Here is a 15009-nt window from a genome sequence, read left to right as displayed (position 1 = left end):
TTACTTCTATATCATCATTTTCAGCCCCCTGAGAAGGAAGGAGGCCTAAATCGTCAGGTGGGCAACAAAACTGAATGTGCCTTGCTGGGGTTTGCCTTGGAACTGAAAAAAGACTATCAAGCCATCCGCAATGAAATCCCTGAAGAGAAGCTTTACAAAGTCTACACCTTCAACTCCGTAAGGAAATCCATGAGCACTGTCCTAAAGAATGCTGATGGAAGCTTTCGGATGTTCAGCAAAGGAGCCTCTGAGATTCTGCTGAGGAAGTAAGCTTTCCTTATCCATAATTGCTTAGTTTGGTTACTATTAACAGTTTGACACCAGCACAGGGCACTGCAGCTCATAGCATGAAATATTCAATTGTTTTTGTGCATGACCTCTTAAAGCTGGAGCTAATTTGTTTCACTCAGAGACCAAACTGCAGTGAGTATCAGCATTAGAAATCATAATATGTAGATAAACAGAATTTCCATCACATTTTGGTTTATTACTTCATAAAAAATATACATGAAATAGAAAGTGGCATATCACAACTTACAGAAGACGATTCTGAATCAAATAACCTACACTCAGAATAATATGATGTGTAGATGATGAAATATTTCTCATAGTGTGTCATGTCAAGCTATCGTAGCTAATGGCATCTTTATAGAGACTGTTTCTATAGGATCAATTCACTAAAACACAATCCTTCGGTTCATAGATGTTAGATTGTCGTTCTTGGATGTCTAGTGACTGTTAGAATTCATTTTTGGAAAGAGGCATATCCCACATGGCTGAATAGAGCCACAAACGGGGCACAAAAGGCGCTCAATGCACATTTTTTGGAGTGATGGAATAAGCTGCCCATTTGATAATTTTGTCAGTAGTGGGTACTAATTTGATATAAGTGGATATCAGTTTTAGATTAGTGAGCAGTGTGTAAATCTGAAATCCTAAAAATTGTTTCTAATCTATATGTGCATTTTCTTTCTCATATTTCTAAGGGGTTTCTATCCATTAATTCATGGAATTAAACCACATTTGTTTTCTTAAAGTTAGGAGCATTTATTTTCTGTTTCCCCTTTAGAAGGTACGTCAATCAAAATGCCTTCAGGGTGTAAGGGTTTATAGGAATTGTTCACCCAAAAATGAAAATGCACTCACCCTCATTCCATCCCAGATGTGTATGACATTTTCTTCAGGAGAACATATTTGAAGGAAATTATTTTTAGAAGAATATTTCAGCTCTGTAGGTCCATATAATGCTAGTGAATGGTGATCAGAATTTGTAGCTCCAGAAATCACATAAAGGAAACATAGAAGTAATTCATAAGACTCTGGTGGTTAAATCCATATCTTCAGAAGTGATATGACCGGTGTGGGTGAGAAACAAATCAAATTTAATTCATTTTGGTACTCTAAATTTCCACTTTCACTTTTACATCTGACAGTGAAAGTGGAGATTTAGAGTTAATAAGGACTTAAATATTGTTATTTTACTCAGCCACACCCATTATATTGCTTCTGCAGATATGTATTTAAACATTGGAGTCATATGGATTACTTTTGTGTTTCCTTTATGTGATTATTGAGCTGCAAAGGTCACTTGCATTGCATGGACTCACAGATCTGAGAGATTAAAAAAAAAAAAATAATAATTTGTGTTCTGCTGAAGAAAGAAAGGCATACACATTGGAGATGGCATGAGTAAATGATAAGAGAATTTTCATTTTTTAACATGAACTATCCCTTTAAGGAATGAATCACCCAAAAAAAAAATTCTGTGATTATTTACTCACCCCCACGTTTTTGCAGCTTATTATGACTCATATTCTGTGGAACACAAAAGGTGATTTTTTTTTTTTTTTTTTTTTTTCCTTAAACAAGTCTTATAATATAATGCATGAATTGTATGGACCACTGTTGATATTGTTATGGTGCCTTTTTGTGTGTCATTTTGGAGCTTGACAGCCCCAGTTCTCATTCACTTTCATTATAAGGAAATACAAAAGAAATATTTTCTACAAAAAAAAAATCACCTTCGAAGTCGAACGGGCTTGGAATGACAAAAAGGAGAGTAAATGATGACTTTTCCTGGGTGAACTATTCCTGTAAAGAGCTGTTCCAGAGAGCTGTTCCAGCAACATTGATTGACAGATCAAAAGCTTCACCTCCCCCTCCAAAGTCCTCCGGATGTTTTACTTACAGATTTCCTCTGAGAAATTACTGGAATGGCTCTTTTGCTGTGGTTCAGGCCGAGTGCTGTTGGGTATCTTCAATATCTTTACCAGCCCTTACCTGCTCCCATCTAATCTAGGTGTCATAAGATCCTGACAGCAACAGGCGAAGCAAAGGTTTTCCGGCCCAGGGATAGAGATGACATGGTGAAGAGGGTGATCGAGCTCATGGCCTCTGAGGGCCTGAGGACCATCTGCCTGGCTTACAGGGACTTTCCTGCCTCTGAAGGAGAACCAGACTGGGAGAATGAGAGTGAAATCCTCACTAGGCTCACCTGTGTGTGTGTTGTGGGCATTGAAGATCCAGTCAGACCAGAGGTACAAGCCTTAGCCATCTTTAACAATTTTTTAATCTTGTTCAATGAATTCAAACAGGTTATAACATTCACACGAAAGCAGCAGTTACTGCAGGAGCATTTTTTTCCCCCATCTTTAGCAATATTGGCTTTAATGAAGCAAGAAGTGTATGTCAGACTTGATGCCCAATTATTGACTTGATACAGACAATTAAGAAGATTATAGTCTGCATTTTGGTTTGGACTTCAATACATGTGAATTACTAACCATTTGGATTTAAATGTGGTACCCCAAAGCATGTAAATTAGATTTTGTGACCATTTGCGATTTTGTCATTATTGTCAATGGCCCCATTCATGATAAAATTTTCAGAATCATAGCTGTTGTTATCAATGGAAATACTTACGGATACGGTAACCCAGAAATCACTTCTGTATAGAGCTGCAGTTCGGTTTCACAGTGGAAACTAATAATGTAGTGTCAAATTATGTACTGTCAAATAATAAGCCAAAGGCCATTCTGTCTTTCTCTCTTGATCACACTTTCTTTCTTCCTCACTCAGGTCCCTGATGCCATTAGAAAATGCCAGCGTGCAGGAATCACAGTACGCATGGTCACCGGGGACAACCTTAACACTGCACGTGCCATAGCAACTAAATGTGGCATCCTGCTGCCAGGCGATGACTTCCTCTGTATAGAGGGCAAAGAGTTCAACCGCCGGATCCGCAATGAAAAGGGAGAGGTGAGAGACATAATCTATTATGAGAAAAGAATAGATTCAAACACAGACACACAAGCTCATGATATGTGCCCTCTTTTCAGATTGAACAAGAGCGAATTGATAAGATATGGCCTAAACTCCGGGTCCTGGCTAGATCTTCACCAACAGACAAACATACACTAGTCAAAGGTGCTCAGAGACTCACTCCTCCAGCATGAGTAATTCATTCATTGAAAAGTGCAGTAATTCTGCTCTGTAATGTTTCACTCTTTGTCTTGATGCATCACATGTCTCTCCCCTTTAGGTATAATTGACAGCACTGTTGTGGAGCAGAGGCAGGTTGTGGCAGTTACAGGAGATGGCACCAATGATGGCCCTGCCTTAAAAAAGGCCGATGTTGGGTTTGCAATGGTATGCGTGTTATCTAGGGCTGGGCAATATAGCTAAAAAAAAAAATATTTAGATATTGCTGGCTGGCCTGGGAAGCTCCGCAATTAAAGACGCTGACTTCCACACCTGGAGTCGTGAGTTCGAATCCAAGGAGTGCAGCGTGAATCTAGAAAGGCTTATTGAGCAACTAATTGGCCCGGTTGCTAGGTAGGGTAGAGTCACGTTGGGTTAACCTCCTCGTGGTCACTATAATGTGGTTCTCGCTCTCAGTGGGGCACGTGGTGAGTTGTGCGCGGATGCCGCGGAGATTCGCGTGAAGCCTCCACATGCGCTGTCTCCGCTGTAACGCGCTCAACAAGCCACATGATAAGATGCATGGATTGACTGTCTCAGACGTGGATGCAACTGAGATTTGTCCTCCGCCATCGAGTCACTATTCCACCACAAGGACTTGGAGCGCATTGGGAATTGGGCATTCCAAATTGGGTAGAAATATATATATATATATATTATTTCTTTGCTAAGGCCAATGAATGTATTTGATTTTCCACACATTCTGCTCTAGATTTGGTTTGAAAAGTTTGATATAGTGTGCTTTTTATGCTCAGGGCATTGCCGGCACAGACGTGGCAAAAGAAGCCTCTGACATCATCCTCACTGACGACAATTTCAGCAGCATCGTCAAAGCTGTCATGTGGGGGAGGAACGTGTATGACAGCATTTCAAAATTCCTCCAGTTCCAGCTCACCGTAAATGTGGTGGCTGTGATCGTGGCCTTCACTGGCGCTTGCATCACACAGGTACTACAAAAAGAGCTCTATTCCACCATTCTCTTGTGAGCTATCTTGTTGTCTAAGGTAAAATTCTAACAGAGATATCTCATTAATGACTGATTTGAAAAAATCGACATAATTCAGCAACTCCGAGTTTTCCATGGGAGATGCGGCTCACATTTGATTAAAGTAGAATTTGGCGTGAGCATGTTGTTAAAGGGATAGTTCTCCCAAAAATGTAAATTGTCTCATTATTTACTCACCCTCATGATATCTCAGGTGTGTATGACTTTCTTTCTTCATCAGAACACATCTGAAGAAAAATAGAAAAATATCTCAGCTCAGTAGGTCCTTAAAATGCAAGTGGATGGTGATCAGACTTTTGAAGCTCCAAAAAGAACAGACAGTCAACATAAACTTCCTCCAAACGACTCTAGCATTCAAATTAATGTCTTCTAAAGTTACCAGATCGCTTTTGGTGTGAAAGATCAATAATTAAGTACTTTTTAAGTATAATCTATCATTTCCGGTGAGCTCCACAAGAGCACTGATTTCACGTGACGATTTCGCGTTGGCATGTAACGGGCGTAATCTCATGATTACATCGCATTTGTGTGCTGATCTTGGATGTCTCCACCAAGAGAAGAATGTGATATTACATCTATAACATGCCAACATGAATGTCACACGAGAGAGCATGTGAACTCAGCACTCTCGTGAATCTTATTGGAAGTGTTGTATTATTAAAAAATACTTAATTATTGATCTAAAGCAAAATGAACACGTTTGGTTTGAAACAGAAGACATTCATTTAACCGCTGGAGTCGTATGGATGACGTTTATGCTGACTGTCTGTTCTTTTTGGAGCTTCAAAGGTCTGATCACCATCCACTTGCATTTTAAGGACCTACTGAGCTAAGATATTTTTCTATTTTTCGGCAAATGTGTTCTGGTGAATAAAGAAAGTCATACACACCTGGGATATCATGAGAGTGAGTAAATGATGAGAGAATTAAAAAGCTAACAATCATCCTATGAGGACCAAAGCTAGGCACCTGTCTTACCTCAAGTACAAAAACACAACTATTGGGTATGAGTAAATTTTTAACTTAAAATGTTTTAGGTCAATAGATTGATACTTTTGAACTAATTACTAGTTTAATTACTAGTTTTGAATGAAATACAGTATATTTATTATCGTAATTTTTTTTCAATCAAGGTTGCTTACTAGTCATAGTTATTCTTCCTACTGTCTGAAACAGCCTTTGTGTCAGGAGCATACCTATGATGCCTTTAAATGCTGTCCTCTTAGGCAGCACACTAGGTTGTGGAACAGAGCTAGGACGCGATGCCGACCGAGATGTTAAGTTAAATATTCCAACTCTAAGTGAGGGACTGCATCTTTACAGATGCACCGTGGTGGCTAATGGAAGTAGATGATTGCTACCCATCCTGAGTGAAGTGATTGGAAATGGTTAGTCTGAGGCAGGAAGGTCTGCATTGGGTCTGGCACTGCTGTCCACAGGCAGAGAAGCAGTCTAAAATTATCCAGCTCTCCTCTGTTAAATGGAATTATAGTCAGGCTGATTGCAGTTGAGGTCCTGTATTAATGCATAATTAATGGGAGGATTACATTTGCACTCTGCATTGCTGTCGAAAGCCCAGGCTGTTCTCAGTCTCAAAGCTCAGGTGTTCTGCATGCCATTTTCAATGGATATTGTTTATGAGTAGCTGTGGTGTTTGAAATATACAAGGAATAATTGCCAACTTGAAAGCAGCTTGGGTAACTCTGCTTGATGTGACTTTATCGGTAACCTTGACATTAACTTTATAAGTGGCAAAGGACAAAAGACTCTACAAAAGAAGATGCTAATGCAAACGAGATTTTGATTATTATGCAATGTTATGGATGTGGCAGTAATGTATGAGGTCAGAATGGTCACATCCTGTTCTCTCTTTTCCAGGACTCTCCTTTGAAAGCTGTACAGATGTTATGGGTGAATCTGATTATGGACACATTTGCCTCTTTGGCTTTGGCCACTGAACCCCCCACTGAATCTCTTCTGCTAAGGAAGCCTTATGGTCGTAATAAGCCCCTCATCTCCAGGACAATGATGAAGAACATATTGGGTCATGCTGTCTACCAACTCACCATCATCTTCACTCTTCTCTTTGCTGGTAATTACCAGCATGCACAGGCCATTTAGATCAGGCAACAGAATGATGAAACAAATACAGTTGTGCATGTTTTCATTGCAGAAAGCAAAAGTCTACGGACTACAAACAGTAGCCAGTTTGTATTAATTCTGCTTAAATTAGTAATGAATTTATTAGATGCTCATTACTTTAGAGTAAATAGATTTAATTAGCAGTTTTGTTTTGCAATGTGTTCCTTTTTTCTTTTTTTTCAGGTGAAAAGATGTTCGACATAGATAGTGGACGTAACACCCCTCTTCATGCACCCCCTTCTGAGCACTATACCATTGTCTTCAACACCTTCGTGATGATGCAGCTGTTTAATGAAATCAATGCACGCAAGATCCACGGAGAACGGAATGTCTTTGAAGGCATTTTCAACAATTTGATCTTCTGTACCATCGTCTTTGGCACGTTTATCATTCAGGTAGAAAGTCAATTGTATCTACATGGTATATAATCATAGCATTTTGGTTACACTCAAATCAATAGATCAGTTGCATTGTTTTAATCCATGAATATGTATGGGAAAAGTCATGAACTGAATAAAAATTACCTTTGTCCACTCAGATTGTGATTGTGCAGTTTGGAGGAAAGCCGTTCAGCTGTGTGGGGCTAAACATTGAGCAGTGGCTGTGGTGTATTTTCTTGGGCTTTGGATGTCTACTCTGGGGACAGGTAAGCATCGCAGAGTTCTGCAGTATGCAGCAACCTGTAGCTTTAACTTGCTCTCAATAATCCAATCTAGACTCTTCAGTAGTAGCCAAGCAGTGCCCCCTTAAGGTGGTGAATGGAACGATTAGGAATGGCCCATATTGATTTTCTGTATGGAATGGCCTCTAAATATTGACCTGTGCTCTTATGCAGGTTATCTCCTCCATCCCCACAAGTCGGCTGAAATTCCTGAAGACTGCGGGTCATGGCACGCAGAAGGAGGAAATCCCTGATGAAGAGTTGGAGGAGCTGGAGGAACTCGATGAAATAGACCATGCTGAGCGAGAGCTCCGTAGGGGACAGATCCTCTGGTTCAGAGGCCTCAACCGCATACAGACTCAGGTAACCTCATTCAACCACCACAACTCCACAGTTCCTGCGGTCCAACCCCAGGAGTCCAAAAAAATGCCCACCGGTTCTCTCTGAGAATTCAAACCCTCTAGATTTTCTGGAGTCTCTCTCAATTGATCTGTGCTATAGTCCTCACTATTCTGTTTTCATCCGTCTGATTATGGTTTAAGTTAATGCTCGGTCATATCACACCTTAAAATGGTGGAAGAGGATTTAATGCAGGTTGTCAATGCAAAAAGCTGATCTATTATAAAAGCCAATGTCAGGGAGACTGTTCTTTAATCTCGTACAGAGGTTGCGCTTGGAAAAATATTTATCCGTCACTTTGACTAAGTTGTAAAATTTCCGTCATGGTCTATTTTTATCCGTCATACTTTTTTAAAATGTTATAACTACTACATTTAGGGGTGGAAGGATCCATTATAATGGCATATACATGATAGTGGATAGGCTTAATGATATTTTTGACTCCCCAAGCGCAAGTCTGGTGCAACCAAGGACTTCTTGGGTGAAAGTAGTTACTTGTCAGTCAACCACTGTGCTATAACAAGATTTTTCTAAACTTTACCAGTACGTGCAGCTTTTAAATGAAATATCCGTCCGGTCGGAAAATGCTCAGATTCACAAACTTCTTCAATGTGCCTGATAGCCTATAACAAAAGTCACAGATGAGAAGCACGTATACTGCCAGGTGTTAATGGTGATGTAGCCTGTTAATATACATCTTAATATAAGGCAATAAACAGGACACACACACAGCGGTAGTGTAGTGGTTAGCTACAAACCTGGCGACCTGAGTTCGATTCCCGCTCACGGCCAAACCAGTGACGATTACCTGAACCGGTCCTGGGACTCCCCCTACAGTCTGTTAAGGCTAAATGGGGGGTCTTTGGTCTTTGGTGTGTGTGTGTGTGTGTGAGAGACAGTGAAGTCAAAACTGATGCACTAGGTGAAAATGTTTTATATTTATTTTTATCAATGTTTAAAAAAAATCGGTAAATGGAGTTAAGGCAACCCCTGATTCCGTGCCTTTTTTCTCTCAGCTGATATCTGTCCCTGTCTTCTTTTATATGGGTGCCCTTCGTTCTCTATCCGTTCTTCTCTCACTTGCTGTGACTGTCTTTCTCTCTTCTGTGCGTTCTCTGGGCCTATCACCCTCTCTGATTCCTTCCAGATGGATGTAGTGAGTGCGTTCCAGAGTGGAATTTCCTTTCAGGCAGCCGTCAGGCGGCAGCCCTCCAACTCCAGCCAACAGCACGATGTAACCAATGTTTCTAGCCCTACACATGTAGCCTTATCTCCTGCTACTGCCTTCAACACCGCTTCTGCCACTGTCGGGTGTGAGTGCGTGTTTATTAGTGCATGACAATAACATTTCCTTCTCTCGCCTAATAGTCTTCATTCTTCTCCTAAAGTCCCTCTCTCGCTCGCTGTATTTCAAAACGAAATGTATTTCTAAGCATCTTCAACATTGCTTTTCTATGTAATGGCTGCATATTTTGAGCCTATGCTTTAGGGTTAAGGTATCTGTGTCTGTGTTCTGTTTGATGGTTTTGTCTGGGTTTCACGGATCAAGAGATGCTGTCTAATAACGTCTGGTGTGTCTGCAGTCCTGCGCTGGGTCTCCGGGCTCTGTGGCAGCTCTAGTCTTCTACTTGTAAATGTTTTGAGTATACGCCCATGGTCACACTGATAAACTGACTTAATCTGTCCTCTCTGGAATGGAAACTTCTCTGTTGTTATCCTTTTTCAAATAAGCTTCTCTATGCTTCCTCGACTCCTGCTGTTTTTCACCTTTTGCTGTGGTGTCAGTTGATCAGATGGATTTGCTGGCCTGAAAATGTACAGGCCTTTATGTACTTGCCCTTATATTTACAGTGCAATGCCATATAAGTGCAGGTAGACCATAGGGGGGTGTGTGTGTGTGTGTGTGTGTGTGTGTGTGTGTGTGTGTGTGTGTGTGTGTGTGTGTGTGTGTGTGTGTGTGTGTGGTAAGGGTTAATGTTACTGCAAAAAAAAAAAAACCCTGACAGGATGATCAGGACCCCAGTGCAAATCGGAGGGTCCTGTATTACCCTGAATTGGTTTGTTTTGCGATAACAACCGGTTGATAACTGTATCCCACTTGTATTATAACATGACTTCTTACCAAATAAATAAAGTGAAATGATGTAGTTATGTGAGAAGTAATGAATCGCTGAACAGCTAAAATTCACCTCTGGTTTGCTTCAGAGATCTGTTGGTGTTTATATTGTAATTAATGACTGTCTGTCTGCTCATTGTGCATCTTAAATCAATGTTTCATGTTCATTTATTTATTTGGCAATGAGTTAAAATTAGTTTATTGGCTTACTTTTAGAGATTGCACAGTAATCTGAGAAGCAGAAAAGTTGACTCAATACCTGTGGACCGGTCTGATATGTCTTAAAACCCAGATGTGTGGTTTTTACTCAAGATATCAGACCACTAGGTGGTGCCATTGACCAATCAGAATAGAGTTTTCCAGAGCGTTGTGTAGAGGATATAGTAGTCTCAACACATTTAGAAACTTCCATAGTTATGAAAAAAGAGATCTAATAGATTCTAGTTAATGATTTAATATAAAACAAAACACACATTTGTCAAAATATCATAATCATTGTTATTACTGTAAAATGTGAGTAATTTTAGATAAGGGTGAAAATGTGGAATTTGAAAAAACTTTATAGTTGAGAAACACTGCTCTAAAGTATTGACCAGCGAGAAATAGCTTTTTGAGTGCAATCCCTATAACATGTTTTCAAAAATCCACAACTGTGGGGCCGGGGTAGCTCAGCGAGTATTGATGCTGACTACCACCACTGGAGTCTCGAGTTTGAATCCAGGGTGTGCTGAGTGATTCTAGCCAGGTCTCTTAAGCAACCAAATTGGCCTGGGAGGGTAGAGTCACATTGGGTAACCACCTCGTGGTCGTGATTAGGGGTTCTCGCTGTCGATGGGTGCCTGGTAAATTGTGCGTGGATCACGGCATAGCAGCATGGGCTTCCCGTGCTGTGAGTCTCTGTGGTGACATCGAGCCACTTTATAAAGTGTGCGGATTGATCATCTCAGAAGTAGAGGCAACTGAGACTTGTCCACTGCCGCCTGGATTGAGGTGAGTAACTGCGCCACCAGGAGTATCTACTAAGTAGTGGAAATTGGACATTCCAAATTGGGAGAAAAGGGGATAAAATCAAATAAATCCACAACTGCAAACCCTGTCATGGGAAAGTCAATTAAATTAATCGCTGGGCACCCTGAATATCATTTAGAGTTGTCTGTCAGCTGTCTGTGTGGTTGCCTGTTGTCAAAAGCCTAAATTCTAACTAAATAATCATTTCAATTTTTCACTAGGTCATGGCTGTACATACTGTTCATGCTCAAACATACCTTTACTGTTTAGGGCACTTTGTGTTGTTTGAAACAACCTACTTGTTTTAGTCTTCGTTTTCCTGCTAATGAAATGGCTCAAAACGCTACAACACTGATTGCCACATATTCCTTCTTAGATTCTGTGAAATGTGCCATGGGCTATACTCAAAGGTTTCTGTTGACCAAAAGGTAGCACTGCTCTGCATGGGTCCAGTCCCTAGACTGTTTGTGAATTTGAACTTGCTTGGCTGCTCCAAGTTTTTCATCTCTACTTCCCAACATAATCAGTGATCGATTTCCCTACTCCCCCTCCCAAAAAAGCATGCTCAAAAAATATTAACCTCATATGTTGAGCTGTGTCCTCTTGGGTTATTGGCCTCCACTCTTTTTCTCTATATCTCTTTGTATCTTGTTCTGTTTCTCATAACGATCTCTCATTTCCATTTTGAAAAATTGGCTTTGAGAGTTCCTGGTATTACATCTTAGATGATGCCCAAAGTTCTTTCAGTTTTGTATCTTGTAATCTTGAATTGGTCTTTATTTGAGTACAGACAGAAAAGAGGATTTCTCTTTCCCTCGGTCAGAGGATAAGCTCACCTTAACCCAAGCATCAGGTTTTTACTCACCAGTAGCAGAGTTTCCTCCACACTCTCAGTTGCACGACAGCTCACACATTCTCAAGACGGTTTTGGTGCGCTAACCTTACTGATTTCCACTCATTAATTAAAACCAGCCCATTTGGCCATGGTTTAACCTGTTTGACTTTGTATGCCTGTGTATGTGTGTGCAAATGAGCAGTAGTTGTAAGCAATATGGTTGACTTTCACACTGCTCTCCCACAGATCCGAGTGGTAAATGCATTCCGCAGCTCGCTGTCACCCTATGAGGGCCTGGAGAAGCCAGAGTCTCGCAGCTCCATTCATAACTTCATGACCCATCCAGAGTTCCGGATAGAGGACTCGGAGCCTCACATCCCCCTTATCGATGACACAGACGCAGAGGACGATGCCCCCACTAAGAGAAATGCAACACCCACCCCTCCTCCCCCACCCTCACCCAATCAGAACAATAATGCCGTAGACAGTGGCTTCCACCTCTTCCTGGATCCTAGCAAATCAGCCACACCCTCAGCTCCCGGAGTCCAATGCACAGCTTAGAGACGTCACTTTGATCAGCTCCGCCCCTCAGTACGGCAGACAACACCTGTTTGTCTCCCCAGAGACTAAAGCCTGGAGAACTCATGGATGAGAGGGGCGGAGCCAAAGATCTCTTGGGAGCTTGGCGCTTGGCTTTGGCTTCTCTTTATATGGATGGTGTTGTGGTGGTATTCAAACACTGATTTCTGCATCATTTGGCTGTTAATATTTTGAATTATTTATGTTTTTTGGAAGACACAGGTCTGTTTACAAAGTTTGTAGATACTTTTTTTTCCTTCTGTTCATTGGTGGAAGAGCTTCCTGATGCAGAGAAATGGGGACAAATGAAATAAAACAAATATTTCAGAAACTGCTGTATTTTCAGGAAAAAGGGTGTTTCTATGGAAACTGAACTATTTTTGCCTGCAAGTTGATTTGTTATATATTTGTAGATACATAGAACCTTCTAGCCAAATAGATAACATCAAGGCTTGTATAGCAATGAGCAGAGATATTGAGATCCATGGGTGGTTTTTAATTGGACTGGGAGGGGGGCTTTAACTGAAGATTAAGATTTTGTCTTAGCTAGAATTGTTCAAACCATTCGAAGGAAAAATAAAAGAAAAACGTTAATTGTTTTCAATTTTATTGTTATTTTCATATTTAACTTTTTTGGAAAACAACATTTTTTCCTGTGTTTTTGTTGATCATACAAAAAAAAAAAATCTTCATATTCCATAAAGATTGGAAAATATTGATGCAGTTGTTTGTAGAGTATATATTTAAGACCTGAAATACTGGAAATCAACATGAATTTGATAGAAAACAGGCGTGAACTGGTATCACAGCACAAGGTACTTTGTCAGATCCCTAAGGAACATTTTGATACAGACCTTATAAATAAATTGTATTTTTATGTGGGAGCATCTCAACCTGCTGAACCAGAAATACAGGGATTTTACATAAATGATATTCACAGGGGGTGGGGCACTCTTCAATTAAGGGTTGTGATTGGTTCTCCAAGTAATACAATACTCAGGGTGGCTTATAGCATGAAACTTGTGGTCAAAATACTAACATGATTTGTGTTTTTTGTAATGTTTAGGAATAGATTCAATTTTTGACAGCAGCAAAAAAAAATCTGCTCTCGTTGGTTCAGTAAGAGTGTAAAGGAGAAAAGAGGAATACATGAGGAAAGGAATTCTGATTTCTTTAGTCATCACAAGCACATTTGTTTTCTTTTTTTTTAATGTTTATTAAACAAAAAGCAGATTAAGTTTGCAACTTGGAGCAAATATATTAAAAGAATCCATAAACTTTTTTTCAATAGTCTTCCTATAATGGGAATGAATGTTTATTCATCTGTTTTAAGGATTTTTTTTTATCTTAAGGTTTGGAAATAAAATTACATGTCTGTTTATCTTGCACAATGTAAATGGATATCGTGATTCAGCTTACATTTTAAACTTGTCGAGTACCGTGTATGGTTTTTAAGAATAAAAATTGATATTTAGTGTAATCTGAGGGCCATGTTTTCCTTCATGTTCAGCACACATTAGATTTAATAATAAGGGACATTTGTATTCAATTTGATAACCGTACAAACAGATACTTTGCTTTGAGAAGGCCCTCTAGTCTAGCCAGATATTCCTTTTCTTTAAAGTGGGGTTAATAAACCCTGCTCCTGTGGAGTTTAATTTAAATAGTTCACCAAAGAAATTAACATTTATCACCCTAGTGCAATTCTAAATCTGTATGACTCATCCGTGGAATAGAAATGGTACATTTTTTTTTAATAACATTATGACTTCTGTTTTCTATATAATTAAAGTGAACCAGGACTGGCTATCAAGGTCATAAATAAATTAATAAAAAATAAAATTACCATAAAAGTGGTATTTCAAATCTTGGAAAGGCAAATAATTGCTTTGTGCAAAAATGGCCTGAAATGTATATAGTTATTCAACTCACTATTTTGACTGCTTGTCTATTCCTACTGCTATTTTAATTTATTAATGCAGATACTTATTGTCCACAAGGGGAAACTAGCAAATTGTTTTGTTCTCATGCCTGCCATGTGTCACCATTTAAATGTGCAGTGTTTATATCAGCAAGATGTCAACATTTGTCCAAAACTTTCCTATGTTCCATTTTGAATCCATTTAACGAATTTCGGATTTATTCTGAGACACTTATTGACCATAAGAGGGAGCTGAAGATTATCTGTTTTGACCTGGAATGCACCTGGGTCACAGTATAAGTCGGCGTCACACTAGCTGATTTTTCAGCGATTTTCAGGTTTGAGCTTAATTTACATAATCGGTGGCCCTTAGGTGAGAGAGAAAGGGCGCATTAACATCTGCCAGCGGGAGGTCATTAATCACTTGAGGAGTCCCAGCTGAGTTACACTAGTACACTCAAAATAACTTGGCCGAGGATGTCACACTTGCTTACTGGTTAACTTAGATTTTGCTCTCTTCAGTCTGAGGAATGACACTTGCCGATACAAAATACTGAAGGGGTGAAAAACATACCAACTCACCGCAACGCTCTATTTCCCTGATACATGGAGCTTGCAGAAATAACAACAGGAGTACTGCGTGAGCACAAACAGCAATTCATGGTTTAAGTGTGTGATTGTGTATTTATGCAAAACTGGTTATGGGCACCTTACATTTTTGCAATCTGATACAAATATGTGTTTAAATGTTTATTAATATATTCCGAACAAAACTTTTTTTTTTCCCAGTGTTTTAGAATAACACCATGTCTTTTTTTTATTTATGGGATGTCATGAAAGAACGTGTGCCCTGCTGCAGAAT

The 15009-nt window shown here is 39.7% G+C and overlaps 1 protein-coding gene across 6 annotated transcripts in view; it reads left to right on the top strand.

The window, feature by feature from the left end:
• The window catches only part of LOC127638906 (plasma membrane calcium-transporting ATPase 1-like), a 57293-nt gene extending 43586 nt beyond the window's left edge, over positions 1-13707 (top strand). For 2 of the 6 annotated variants that reach the window (XM_052120649.1, XM_052120650.1), the window contains exons 11-22: positions 25-266; positions 2300-2537; positions 3079-3258; positions 3339-3426; positions 3542-3648; positions 4236-4427; positions 6365-6578; positions 6812-7023; positions 7167-7274; positions 7464-7652; positions 8836-8922; positions 11894-13707. In XM_052120649.1, coding sequence (XP_051976609.1) covers positions 25-266; positions 2300-2537; positions 3079-3258; positions 3339-3426; positions 3542-3648; positions 4236-4427; positions 6365-6578; positions 6812-7023; positions 7167-7274; positions 7464-7652; positions 8836-8922; positions 11894-12208 — 2172 coding nt within the window. In that variant the 3' untranslated portion in view covers positions 12209-13707. Of the gene's footprint in view, positions 1-24; positions 267-2299; positions 2538-3078; positions 3259-3338; positions 3427-3541; positions 3649-4235; positions 4428-6364; positions 6579-6811; positions 7024-7166; positions 7275-7463; positions 7653-8835; positions 9002-11188; positions 11241-11893 lie in introns of all 6 variants that reach the window. The other 4 variants (XM_052120653.1, XM_052120652.1, XM_052120654.1 and 1 more) reach the window with 4 other exon arrangements.
• The last annotated feature ends 1302 nt before the right edge of the window (positions 13708-15009 follow it).

The sequence above is a fragment of the Xyrauchen texanus genome, chromosome 47 (genome assembly GCF_025860055.1).
Source record: "Xyrauchen texanus isolate HMW12.3.18 chromosome 47, RBS_HiC_50CHRs, whole genome shotgun sequence".
In the NCBI taxonomy this organism is placed as follows: Eukaryota; Metazoa; Chordata; class Actinopteri; order Cypriniformes; family Catostomidae; genus Xyrauchen; species Xyrauchen texanus.
This window is presented reverse-complemented; position numbering and strand designations above follow the sequence as displayed.